The following is a 14,359-nucleotide window of genomic DNA, read 5'->3' on the forward strand; positions in this document are numbered from 1 at the left end:
GCTTGGTATCATTCATCCCCTACGTCACCTCAAAAGTATATATGGGCTAAAAGAGGAGACTCTCCGGTATCTTTCTGTGAAAACAGAACATTGTTCCATGCTTTTCCACAAAGGTTCTAGTCCACTAATTTTAAAATTTCATAAAATTTAGTACCTGAGGAAAAGTAAAATAGCTCATGTTGTGTAAACGCTACGGTAATTTGTTAAAATGACTTTCAAAGGCCACAACCTTACCTACCTTAAACATTAACAATGAACACAATATCTGTTACAGTTTCCGAGAAATAGCTACTTCTTTCTCCAGATATCTGACAAATTACGTATTTCCAAAAAATGGGGAAAATGTTCGTTTTTAGAGGCACCCCACGTCCACACCTTCCAATATTTCGATATAATTTTTTGGTTTCCTTAGTTTCAATATGTTTACTATCGAATCCCATATAGAAATTTAATATCTTTGACAAAACAAAATTTTGATTTTTGGCCAGGAAAATCCATTTCTGAACCACCGGCTGCTATACAACGACATCAGTATATATAAACGTATCGAGATGCAACGACTGCGTTGGCTAGGCCGTATTCTAAGAATGAGCGATGATGAACCCGCTAAAAAGGCGTATAAATACGTGCCTCATGGCGGTGCACGCAGAATTGGTAGGCCTAAGCTTAGATGGAGCAAGCAAGTGGAAAAAGAGATGAAAAGGCGCGGTATTCCAGAAAGCGAAGCACTAAACAGAGAAAGTTGGAGATCTTTTCTTAGTTCAGCTTATGGAACAAATGTTCTGTAATGGGCCAGCTAAGTAAGTAAGTACCCATTCTAGTCCTTAATAAAGGTATTTTTGTTTGATTAACAAAAATCATTTGTTGTCGTCTATAATCATCAGACATATTCGATGTGAGCGCCGGACAAACATCATTAGACCTAATATTGACACAAAAAATCTCCTTCAAAGTTCTTAAAAACTATTTTCCACATTCATATCATATCATCCTTTTTAAACTCTCCTTTTCAACGAATCCACTTGTTCGTTATGAAATTAATTCCATTACCAATTGCAATAAGTTGTCCCTCACTTTATTGCAGTGACACATTGCCAGATCTGCCAAAAAATTTAATAGATTCTTACAACCTCAGCTCCACTTTAAGACAATTACAGTGTTAACACATACTAGTTCAGTCTTTAAGTAATCTACCACCACCACATTTGGTTCTAAACCTGCTGCTGCAGGTGGTGTCGGTGTTGTGACATCATTTCAAATTTAACGCATCTCTTAACCATAATTTCTATTCAACGCAATTGTTGATTTCCTGAAAAAAATTCTAATTGGAAAATTCGAGGCAACAGTAATTTGGATTGTTCTGTTTGGTTCTGTTTATGTTTGTTTTGTCATGTTGCCAAACACCAAACAAACCATTCAACTAAATTGTCTGTCTATAACATCAATGCGAATTGAAATTGTCATCAACCAAATTTGGTTAAATAAAGAATATAATATGGCGATTACATGTATGTATATGTATGTATGTATCTGTAAGAGTGTCTGTATTTGATATGTGTTTGTAAACAAAAAGACTGTTTACCCAATACCTGACTTCTTCATACACACACACAACATGTTTGGTGTTGTGAATAATTACCGGTTACTTCGTTGGGGAAGTAACTTCTTCTATTGCATTTTCTTGGTGGCCGTATATCATGGAGTGTCTAAAGTTTTTTTTTATTGTGCGTGTTTTTTACAGTCTTGTTCTTTGTTTTATTGTTATAGCTTTTGTTGTCGTTTTTGCAATTATGGTTGTTAAATTCAGATTAAATTGTGGTTTTTCAAACGGTATTGCGCTTATTGTATCATCTAATTGTTAATGTTTTTAGACAATAAATATACAAACAAACAAAAGGTGTTATTGAAAAGGTCTTTTGTTAAACATTGTTAAGTGAGGGGAATTCTGGATAATCTCTTTCTTTCAATTTTTCAATTGGAAAATAGAAAAGAATTTATTTGTAAAATATTACTAAAGAAAAAAATTATGGATTTATTGTTTTATATTGAAATTATATAATGGGATATGGAGAAGAAGCACGTAAATACTCGTATTTATACCCTCAGCATTTATGCTAACGAGGGTATATACTCTTTCATACGGGCAAAATGTGCCTCATCGAAATAATGGTTTTAGACCCCAAGTATGTTTGGACGAAATGTGTTTCAGACAATTTTGAGTCGATCTAGCCATGTCCGTTTGTCTGTCTGTCCTGCTGGCTGGAGCGCACGATAACACTCGAACGAATGAACAGATTCGGTTCAAATTTTGGCTTTCGTAATACTTTGCCCAAACTTAGTTTAAGTTCGAAGATGAATTACATCGGTCCACTACTTCCGATACCTCCCCCACAAAAGTTCGAAAATGTTCGGAAAGTTTGTGCGCACTATAACTCTTGAAGGGAGTGACCGATTTGGTCCATACTTTGTATAGCGTAAACTTTCTACCAGAGTAATATGAGGTTCCAATATGGTCTCAATAGGTCCACTCCTTCGGGTACCTCCCACACAAAATTTCGGAAAAGTTCAGTTTAGGGTCATCTCTCGAATCGCTTTGATTTTTGTTTTAGCAACTTGTATTCACTACCCTCCATACGACGGTACAAGTTTCATCAGGGGCAAAACCATACTTCCTGAGAAAATAGCATGAAAGTTGCAAAAAAAACCTATGACACCGTGTGAGGTGGTTGGAGGGCAAGATAACTCGCGAACGGATCTGCCGATTCGGTCTAAAATATGGCCTTAGTAATATTTTGTCCAAACATAGTTTAAGTTTGAAGTTAAGCCATATCGGTCCACTCCTTCAGGTACCTCCCCCACAAAAGTTCAAAAATGTTCGGAAAAATTGTTCGTACGGTAACTCTTGAAGGGACTGGCCGAATTGGTCTATACTTTACACAGCCTAATATATCTACCAGATATAGATCAGGTTCAAATATGGACTATATTTGTCCCCTCCATCCGGTACCTCCCACACAACATTTCGGATAAGTTCACTTTAAGACCTGATATCGAATCACTTTGATCTTTGTTGAAGCAACTTGCATTCGCTGCCTCAATTACGATGGTAAAAGTTTTTTAGTACTTACCCCTACTTTTTGAGCAAACAGTCCGTATAGTGTAAAAACCCCCTATGACACCATATGTTGTTGCTGGAGATTCACTTCCATAACGGTCAATGTCGATCAATTCCTTTTAGTATCTCCTCCGCAAAACTTTTGATCTTTAATCCTAATCAACATTTTTGTCGGTTCAAACGCCCAAAATTTTTAAAACCCCCTAAATACATACGTATTTTGGGAAAAAAATTGTTTCAATATACACAGGCTGAGGGTATATCTCTGTCGGCGAAGCCGACTGATACTTTTTTACTTGTTTAATACATCAAACGAACTAAGAAATGCAACATGTTTTTAAAGAGGAAATGCCAATAGACAACAAGCTAACAAGGAGACATTATGAAGATTGTCATCCTTTAAAACAAAAGACTTAAGCAACAAACTTTAATGATATGAAATGCGGAAATTTTCTTTGAAATAAAAGAGATAAACAAGCCACAGGCTGTCTTTTTATACCCTCAGACTTTATGCTAAAGAGGGTATATACACTTTGATATTATACAAAAATGTGTCTCATTGAAATAATGGTATTGGACCCCAAGTGTGTTTGGGCGAAATCCTTTCCAACAATCCTTTCAAAGAACTTCGCTTTGGAAGGCATTAACCGTCTGGTGATAGGGGACTTTGACATTCCAAAATAAACATACACTCATATACGAAGCAAAGACAAACCAAAAAAAATTGTCATAGTGAGGTACCATACAATAAGTTACTCAATACTGAGCTACGCTGCCCCATTTCGACATAGTTTCCGAGCGACAACCAATGCCGTATTTCACAAGTTGGTATGAATATCGAATACCTCTAACTGATCTTTAATGATTCTACATGAACTCTACGTAAAAGAACTCTTATAGATATTCTACATAAAGAAGAATTCCTTTTGGTAGGTTGATCTCCTATCTGACCTATTCGTGGATAACATGGAAAAACTCCTACAAAATCTTTTCTCGAGAGAAAACTTCATTCTGAACTTCTATACATAGAAAGAACTATTCCAATCAGTCCTGTAAAGAAAAAAACCGTATCGGTCTTCAGACCCTCAGCGGGATCTGCTTAATATTTTTGCAAGGACCAGCACACGTGTGGATTTTTCAGGAATATTTTTTCAGCCAACATAGGCCTGGATTTTTAGGAATATTTGTCAAGGGCAAACACAGGCGTGGATTTTTTAAGAATATTTTTTTAAGGGTCAACATAGGTCTGGTCTTTTTTCAAGGGCCAACATTAGCGTGGATATTTTAAGAATATTTTTTCAAGGGCCAACATAGGCCTGGATTTTTTAAGAATTTTATTTCTAGGGCCAACATGGGCCTGGATTTTTTAAGAATATTTTGAGTTACCGACAAAAATCGATAAAATTAAAATGCTTATAAATTCGGTAATTAACAATATTTTTCGGTAAGTTAGCGACGAATAAAAAGTACTCGTAAAGTCCTACAGATAGCAATGGTACTGTCTTTTTTGTTTGAACTTCTAATTCATAATTTTGCGTTTTAATTTTACCGATATTTGTCGGTAACTCAAAAAATGAGTTACAGAATGGCACTACTGGATTAGTTTTAAATCTTTTTAAGGCCCAAAATAACGTGGGTTTTTCTAATATTTTTTCAAGGGGCAACATAGGCCTGGTTTTTTTAAGAATATTTTTTAAGGGCCAGCATAGGTCTGAATTTTTAAGAATATTTTATTCAAGGGCCACCATAAGCGTGGATTTTTTAAGAATACCTTTCAAGGGCCAAAATAGCCGTGGATTTTTTAAGAATATTTTTTAAGGGCCAACATGGGCCTGGATTTTTTAAGAATATTTGTTAAGGGCCAACATAGGCCTGGATATTTTAAGTACATATACTTTTCAAGACCCAACATAAGCGTAGATTTTTTAAAAATATATTTTTAAGACCCAACTTGGGCCTGGATTTTTTAAGAATATTTGTTAAGGGCCAACATAGGCCTGGATGTTTTAGGAATATTTTTTCAAGGGCCAACATAAGCCTGGATTTTTAAGAATATTTTATTCAAGGGCCACCATAAGCGTGGATTTTTTAAGAATACCTTTCAAGGGCCAAAATAGCCGTGGATTTTTTAAGAATATTTTTTAAGGGCCAACATGGGCCTGGATTTTTTAAGAATATTTGTTAAGGGCCAACATAGGCCTGGATTTTTTAAGTACATATACTTTTCAAGGCCCAACATAAGCGTGGATTTTTTAAAAATATATTTTTAAGACCCAACTTGGGCCTGGATTTTTTAAGAATATTTGTTAAGGGCCAACATAGGCCTGGATGTTTTAGGAATATTTTTTCAAGGGCCAACATAAGCCTGGATTTTTAAGAATATTTTATTCAAGGGCCACCATAAGCGTGGATTTTTCAAGAGTATTTTTACAATGCCAATATTTGCGTGGATTTATTTAGGAATATTTTTACAATGCCAATATTTGCGTGGATTTATTTAGGAATATTTTCTCAAGGCCCAACATAGGCCTGGTGTTGAGTTTTGTAGAAACAATTTTTCTGTAAACGGAGTCAGGTAGATTTATTTTCAATGCATGTGTGCTAAGAATCTATGTTTAAACATAACAAACTTTCGGTCATAAATAATGTAACAAATGTCGTGCCCAAACTAGTAAAGATAAGAAAGGGTCGATATTTAAATATTTATGTTTCATTATCCCCGCAACGTGTAGGTGCATACGTGCATAATGTATTTATAGACACAGCGTGCATTAGTAAATGTACTTGTATGTGTGTTAATTTTAGATTCTAAGATTTAGTGTTAGGTAGAATAGGTCGTGGATTTTGTAAGAATATTTTTTCAAGGGCCAACATAGGCCTGGAATTTTTAAGAATATTTTTGAAGGGCCAACATAAGCTTGGATTTTTTAAGAATATTTTGTCAGAGGCCAACATAAACATGGGATTTTGTAAGGGGCAAACATAGGCCTGGATTTTTTAAGAATACTTTTTTCAATGGCCAACATAGGCCTTGATTTTTAGGAATAGTTTTTCAAGGGCCAATATTTTTTTTAAAAATATTTTTTCAAGTGCCAACATATGGCTGGATTTTTTTAAGAATATTGAATGTTATCCGTATTGTTTTAAAATTTGTCAGAGGCCAACATAGACATGGACTTTTTATACCCTCGGCATTTATGCTAACGATGGTATATACACTTTCATACGGGCAAAATGTGCTTCATCGAAATAATGGTTTTAGACCCCAAATATGTTTGGACGAAATGTGTTTCAGACAATTTGGAATCGATTTAGCAATGTCCGTCCGTCTGTCTGGCTGGCTGGTGCACACGATAACTCTTGAACGGATCTGCCGATTCGGTCCAAAAAGTGGCTTTCGTAATTTTTTGTGCAATTTTAGTTCAAGTTCGAAGATAGGCCGTATCGGTCCACTCCTTCAGGTACCTCCCTCACAAAAGTTCAAAAATGTTCAGAAAAATTGTGCGCACGATAATTCTTGAAGGAAGTGATCGAGTTGGTCCATACTTTACACATCCTAATATATCTACCAGATATAGATCAGGTTCGAATATGGACTATATTTGTCCACTCCTTCGGGTACCTCCCACACAAGATTTAGGATAAATTCACTTTAAGACCAGCTCTCGAATCACTTTGATTTTTGTTAAAGCAACTTTCATTCGCTGCCTCATTTACGACAGTAAAAGTCTTTTCAGGGGCAAGTCCATACTTCTTGAGAAAACAGCCCGAAAGTTGTAAAAAACCCGCTGGAGAGCTCGAACCGAATACTGCGTTCGTCCACACTTTGGATATCGTAATATTTCTTCGAATATTAGATGAAATTCAAAGGTGATGCTTATAGGTTCACTCCTTCCATTACCTCCCCCACAAAATTTCGAAAATATTCGCTAAAATGGTACGCGCGATATCTCATAGACGTAGCAACCGATTTGGTCCAAACTATCGATCTCTAAATATTGTCAAAACTTTGTTTATGTTCAAAATTGGGCCCTATCTCACCAATCCTCGGAGTACCACCCACACAAATGTTCAACATTTTTGTGTGGTTCTGTTCGAGGATCCTTTGGACATTTTTACCGTATTTTTGTCGGTTCATATGCCCAAAATTTTGAAAATCCCCTAAGTACATAAGTTTTTGTTTTGGAAAAAAGTATTTCAATCCACACAGGCTGAGGGTATATCTCTGTCGGCAAAGCCGACTGATACTTTTTTACTTGTTATACCCTACACCACACTATGCTAAGGGGTATTATGCCTTTGTGCATTTGTATGTAACATACAAAATGAAACGAGATAGACCCATAGATCCTTCTAGGCATATACATAGAATCACTTTCTGAGTCTGAGGTCAGGTCGCATTTATTGTCCGATTCAGGTGAGCATTGGGGAATATCAGTTTTTTATCCATATGAAGAACGCTATTGCTTTTGGTGAAAATCGGTTCAGATTTGGATATCACGTATTTTCAGCATCAAAGATGATACATATGTATGCCCGATTTTGATGTAATTTGGAATGTGTGACTCTATTCGGTGTGGAAATAAATATGCTAAATTATATCGAAATCGGTTCAGATGTGGGTATAGCTCCCATATATATTTTCGGATCGATTTCAAGTATTTGCTGCACCAAACACACTATATATATCTGATTTCGATGAAATTTGGAATGTGTGAGTGAATTCGATCAAGAAACAAATGTGCCAAATTCTATCGAAATCGGTTCAAATTTGGATATAGCTCTCATATATATTTTCGCCCGATTCCAGAAAGGAAAAATTGTTTTTATATAATTGCTTTAAATTAATATATGAACATCATAACTTAACTTACAATTATATAAAATTAACATTATTTACAATTTATATAACATTATTCAAAAAAATAATAAAGCAATTTAATATTTACAGCATTTTTGTGGTGTAATTATAATTTTGTTGTTTTTGTTGTCAAATGAAAATGAATGAAATTTTAATCGAAAACATAAAATAAAAATGATAAAAAAGTGACTTACTTGCAGCCTGCATTATTAACATGCCGATCACAATGAAATTCATATTGCCGGTGTATTGGAGGTAGCTGCTGTTGCTGTTTTTTTTTTTGCTTCCTTTGTTAGTAACGCTTTTGTGGTAACTCTTTGTGTGCGGCGTTTGGGGCTAAACGTTTTGCCCTGCTGCTTCTCTTTCTTTCTTCACGAAAGAAATTTCAAACAAAAATACTTTTTTGTTGTATTTCTTTTTTTTTTGTTGTTGAAGACAATTTGTTGTGATATTTATTATAATTTCTATTTTTTTCTCGTTTGTGTTTCTCTGGAGATATCTGCTTTATTTTTATTTTTTATTATTGTTGAAGATGCGCGTGCCAAAACAAATTTCGTTTCGTTTTAATTTAAAACTTTATCTAAATTCACTATGGCCTGAAAGTGAAATTGTTTATTTTAGTTTTTTTTTTCAAATTAAATTAATACTTGTAAAATTCCAAATCTAAATCTTAATATTACTTAATCGGCGCCCACATTTGTTTTCGTTTTTTTTTTTTTATTCCGCGTGTGTTATTTAATGTCCCATCTTCAACTCAAAGCATCTTCGTCTTCTTCTTTTGGTTACAAGCCACACGAAAAGTGTTGTATGTAAATTTAAGTTTTTTTCTTCTTGGTTTTCTTGCTTAATAAATTCGTGTTGTTTTTTTTTCTTCTTTTGGTTTTTCATTCAAATCGAAGAAATGCACACAGAACCGGTGTGGAATTTTTACAACCAACGCCAGCCATTGAAAGACATAAATAAATAATAAACATAAAGAAACAAGCAAAGTGTCTTTTTAGCTTTGGGTGTGTGTGTGTGTTTGTAAGCATGCGTACCACTATATATGTGTGTGTGGGTTTGTCTTTTACAAACAAAATATTCATCACTCTCTCTTTCCATATATGCATGGGCTTTATGGTAATACACCTTACAGTTGGTAAAAATGGCTTAGAATCAATTCAACAAATATTGAAAAAATATTTTGAAATATTAAAAATCCTTATAACTTTTTTAGAATTTCATTTGAAATCAAGAAATTTAATTCATTTTAATTTTTAATGGAAAATTTTAATAACAATTATTTCCTCATAAAACGCAAAGAAAACGAAAGACTTAAGACACAAACTCTTGCTAAATATGACCTTTGGGAAAAGAAACAAAATGCCAGTTAGCTTTGCCGACAGGGTTATACCCTCAGCCTGTGGGAATACCGGTTAAGCAACCAAAACCCTTTTCCCCCACTAATTATGTATTCAGGGGCAGTTCAGAATTTTGTGGCCCCCCATTTGGACATATGAACTTGCCGACAAAAATATAGTATTTGGATTAAAGTTCAAAAGTGTTGCGGATGAGGTACCTGAAGGAATGCATCGGCATAGTCGACTTTGAAAGTGGACCTTATTTTGAGAGTCGTTTCTTTTCGATAGATAACACCGCCGCACAGTGTTTCAGAATCTGGTTTTCCTGGTCAAAACGGATAGAGATATTTTCATAATTCTTTTTTTGTTCAACGGATAACATAACATAACATCCGATGCATTAAAAACACTTGATTTCGGTGTAGTAGCTGCAAAGGAATTCAAGGTCAAAGTTAAAAATTTGAGTTTTTATACCCTTAGCCTTTAGGCTAGAACGGGCAAAATGTGCCTCATCGAAATAATGGGTTTAGATCCCAAGTATGTTTGGACGAAATGTGTTTCAGACAATTTGGAGTCGATTTAGCAATGTCCGTCAGTCTGTCTGTCTGCCCGTCTGTCTGTCTGGCTGGCTGGTGCGCACGATAACTCTCGAATGGGTAAACCGATTCGGTCAAAAATTTGGCTTTGGTAATATTTTGCCCAAGCTTAGTTTAAGTTCGAAGATGGGCTATATCGGTCCACTCCTTCCGGTACCTCCCCCACAAAAGTTCGAAAATTATCGGAAAATTTGTGCGCACGATAACTCTTATAGGAAGTAACCGATTTGATCCATACATTCCACATCGTGAAATTTCTACCACACTTAAATGAGGTTCGAATATGGACTCAATCGGTCCACTCCTTCGGGTACCTCCCACACAAAATTTCGGATAAGTTCAGATTAGGACCTGCCCTCGAATCGCTTCGACCTTTGTTGCAACAACTTGTATTACCTGCCCTCCATACGACGGTAAAAATTTCATCAGGGGCAAGTCCATACTTCCTGAGAAAATAGCCTGAAAGATGCAAAAAGCCCCTATGGCACCGTGTGTAGTGGTTGGAGCGCAAGATAACTCTCGAAGCGATCTGCCGATTCGGTCCAAGATTTTGCCTTCGTAATATTTTGTCCAAACATAGTTTAAATTCGAAGACAGGCCATATCGATCCACTCCTTCACAAAAGTTCAAAAATGTTCGGAAAAAGTGTGCGCACGATAACTCTTGAAGGGAGTGACCGATGTAATCCATACTTTGCACATCCTTATATATCTACCAGATATAGATCAGGTTCGAATATGGACTATAGCTGTCTACTTCTTCTGGCACCTCTCACACAAATTTTCGGATAAGTTCACTTTAAGACCTGCTCTCGAATCACTTTGATTTTTGTTGAAGCGATTTGCATTCGCTACCTCCATTACTGCGGTAAAAGTTTTTTTTCAGCGGCAAGTCCATATTTCTTGGGAAAACAGCCTGAAGGTGTAAAAAACCCCTATGTCACTATATGTGGCGGTCGGAGAGCATGATAACTCTCTTTCAGCAGCTTGTCCTTGCGGCCGTTATTACTACAGTAACATTTTTTTTTTTTTTGAGAGTAGGTCCATATTTCCTAAGATAATGACCCAAAAGCTCTAAATACCCTGCAATGACCAAGAAAGAAATGAATCACCATATAGATCCACCCCTCCGGGTACCTAACACACACAATATTACTACAGTACAATTTTTTTCCGAGACTAGGTCCATACTTCGTAAGATAATGACCCAAAAGCTCTAAAAACCCTGCAATGACCAAAAAACATTAATCACTATATCGATGCACCCCTTCGGGTACCTCAAATTTTTTTTCGGAAAAATGCAGTTTAAGGACCCTTCTCTGATCGCTTTGAATTTTTTGCAAATTTTTCTGAGCCCAAAAGCTCTAGAAAGACCCTAAATCCAACAACAAAAAATATACATGAGAATGCAATCCCACGATGGCGAGTTCTTCGACACCAGATTGACCCGGAACCACATTGCAACCATAGATCTGGTTCTAATGTGGAATATATCGATCCACTCCTTCGGATACCTCTCCAACACAAAATTTGCAAAATTTTTCGCAAAAGTGTAGTTTGAGGACATGTCTCGGATCGCTTTGAAATTTTTATGCAGCAGATTGTCCTCGCAGTCCCTATAACGACTGTATAATTTTTTTCGGGAACAGGTACTCCATACTTCTTAAGATAATACAGCCACCAACAAAAATGACGTCACAAGTCAGAAGCCCACGATGGTGGCTTCTTTGACACCGGATTGACCCGGAACCACACTGCATCAGGGTACCGGCCAGCAACTGCCATCTCAGTGTACTCATGTTTGTAGTTGTATCTTTTTTGTATCGTGATGAGAGCAACATATCCTTACATACCTGCTCCGGATTCTTTTGATCCGTGCCGGGTCGGAGGAAAACTCAGCGCCAATATTGATATGCTCGGTTTGTCACACATACATTCATCACACTCACGAACTAAGAGATTTCTCTGAACTGGTCCATGTGAGGGACTATGTTGCGAGTCCTCATCACAGCAACAGCGGATCTTTATATAGCTGCTTGTGGAATACCCGAAGTGAGAACAAATTTTCTAGAAACGGGACAAGCAAATATGCTTTAGAGCTCCGTCGAGCCAACACAAGTCACCACAGAGTACTAGTTACTGCATGAACCCAGCACCCAGTGAGTCGTCGGCTTCATTAGAATATGAGATTCCCCCGCAGTCCTCCCCAACAACAAACACGCATGCAGTTCCTTACGCAGGTCGTTGCTGTTTCAATCTCTGAAAATGCATAATTTTTGCAATTTAAGATCGGGGAAATCATACAAATTATTAGTCGCAAGAATACAAAAGCTGTAGCTTACAGCGTTGTAATGGTTACTACGTACTGGGGTAGGATCATACCAGAATAGGAGGTGGGGGACGCTTTCCTGTTGTACCAATCTGTTCAATACAGAGCTATCTCGCTTGAACCTCGCTCTAATGAACCTTACATGGAAGATATGGAGATCTGCTGAGGTAGAGTTGTTTTACGTATACACCCTGCCGAATAAAACCTGTTCTACAGGTTATCAGCCCTAGATTAGCAAGGTTTTTTGAATGGTCATAACCGCCTGGTCTTGGGAGACTTTAATGTTCATCATGAGTTATGGTAATGCTAAAACAACTGGACGATGTGTGAAAGCCACACACATCGTGTCCGAGCAAAGGTAAATCTAGCAGGTCTATTTCGCTTTCGTCGCCCTTAGTAAAGACTCTTGAAGCTTTACTCCACCGCAGCGGCAAAAATAGCTAAGCAGTTGCCGATCATAATCATCGGTTCCATAAGCAGCAGAGCTCTACAAAAGCAGGCGATCTCCACACATATTAGTTAAAGACTCAACCAGAACAAGCCGTGCGATATGAAAGTGTTGGTGGCGCTCGACTTGTCAAAAGCCTTTGATAGTGTCAAGCACTCCACGCTGTTTGGGGACATCGAGCTCAAGTTTGAAAAATTGGATCAACAATACATGTGTGGACGCGAACTCAGGAACAAGAAGTCCAAGCCCCGTAGAGTAAAACAGGGAGTTCCCCAAGGTGGGGTGATATCTCCGAAATTGTTTACTGTAATCTACACCCTCCAGACGGCATGGAAATCGCAACGTATGCGGATGATTGTACGATCTTGCTTTAGGTACCTTCCCTGATGTCATTTGTGAAAGGCGGAACTCCTATTTGATCGACATTACCACATTTTTCTGCGCAATGAATATGCCAATATCCGCCACTACGTCTACGGCAGCAATCGACACACAACAACAAAAATTTGAGCAATCATTGTTATCATTGTGTGAGTGGAGAGAGAAGCTCTCTATGCTTGCTAGACAGTAAATAGATGCGGATTGCTGGTATACGGCTACTCTGTTCACCACATGGACTGGGGAGATGAGCACAGAGTTGAATTTTGAAAAGAATTCCTATCACTAACTACCCCAGGACTTTAGGGGACACATTCGACAGTATGATTACGTCATCCGCGTATGCCACAGCTATCTGCAACAAGCTGAGATGTAGGATGAAGGTCCTCAAGTCCCTAGCCGGCAGCACTTGATGAGCAGACAAAGAAACGAGATAGGTCTGTGATAAGCCATGTGCCGTCTGTTTGGTTCGCAAATATAAGTTGAAGGGATGGAGTGGCATTCAAACCTGTCAGAATGCCGCCCTAAAAACTGCAACAGCAGCTCCTCATATCATCAGTGGACCATGAGAAGACGAAGATTCTACCAGTTCGGCAAAACAATTGCATGGATAGGACTCCCGCACCAAGTCATGTCAGGAGGGACATTCATGATCTAGAAAGAAAGGTTCAATGTTACAAGAGAGAACCCCTGAATCAACAAACCTATTGAATGTCATTAACACAGGTGAGTTCGCAGATGCATTAAACAGCTATCGTGTGAATGTGGTCCTCGGAGAACATACCCAATCTATCGCAAAACAAAGTATTTTTGGCTTAGAAACGCTCGGGATGATGTAGCTGTCTGAATTCCTTTAGGGCATGGATCGATGACACCGTGCAAAACATCAGTCCGGCACAGGCCCGCACGATACACTGCAAATGTTCAACTACACTGGCAAACCTATTCAACCTGCTCCATTAGACCTGTGGTTACATATCACTGTTACAACAACAACGTTCGGAATGATGCAACAGCCTCAATAGGCCAACGGTTGATAAAACGATGCAAAACATCCTCCCCAGAATGCGGTACAAGTCTATAAAGACGACCTTCAGCTCGCCTATAAAGACGACCTTCAGCTCGCCTATAAAGACGACCTTCAGCTCGTCTATAAAGACGACCTTCAGCTCGTCTATAAAGACGACCTTCAGCTCGTCTATAAAGACGACCTTCAGCTCGTCTATAAAGACGACCTTCAGCTCGTCTATAAAGACGACCTTCAGCTCGTCTATAGAGACAACCTTCAGCTCG

At 37.6% G+C, this 14,359-nt stretch overlaps 1 protein-coding gene across 1 annotated transcript in view; it reads right to left on the reverse strand.

The window, feature by feature from the left end:
- Positions 1 to 8,896, reverse strand: part of mtg (mind the gap) — a 101,485-nt gene extending 92,589 nt beyond the window's left edge. The window contains exon 1 of the mRNA XM_073963563.1: positions 8,171 to 8,896. Coding sequence (XP_073819664.1) covers positions 8,171 to 8,213 — 43 coding nt within the window. The 5' untranslated portion in view covers positions 8,214 to 8,896. The remainder of the gene's footprint in view (positions 1 to 8,170) is intronic.
- Positions 8,897 to 14,359: the final 5,463 nt, after the last annotated feature.

Source organism: Musca autumnalis, unplaced genomic scaffold, assembly GCF_047663935.1.
Source record: "Musca autumnalis isolate F117 unplaced genomic scaffold, ASM4766393v1 scaffold_1, whole genome shotgun sequence".
Classification (NCBI taxonomy): Eukaryota; Metazoa; Arthropoda; class Insecta; order Diptera; family Muscidae; genus Musca; species Musca autumnalis.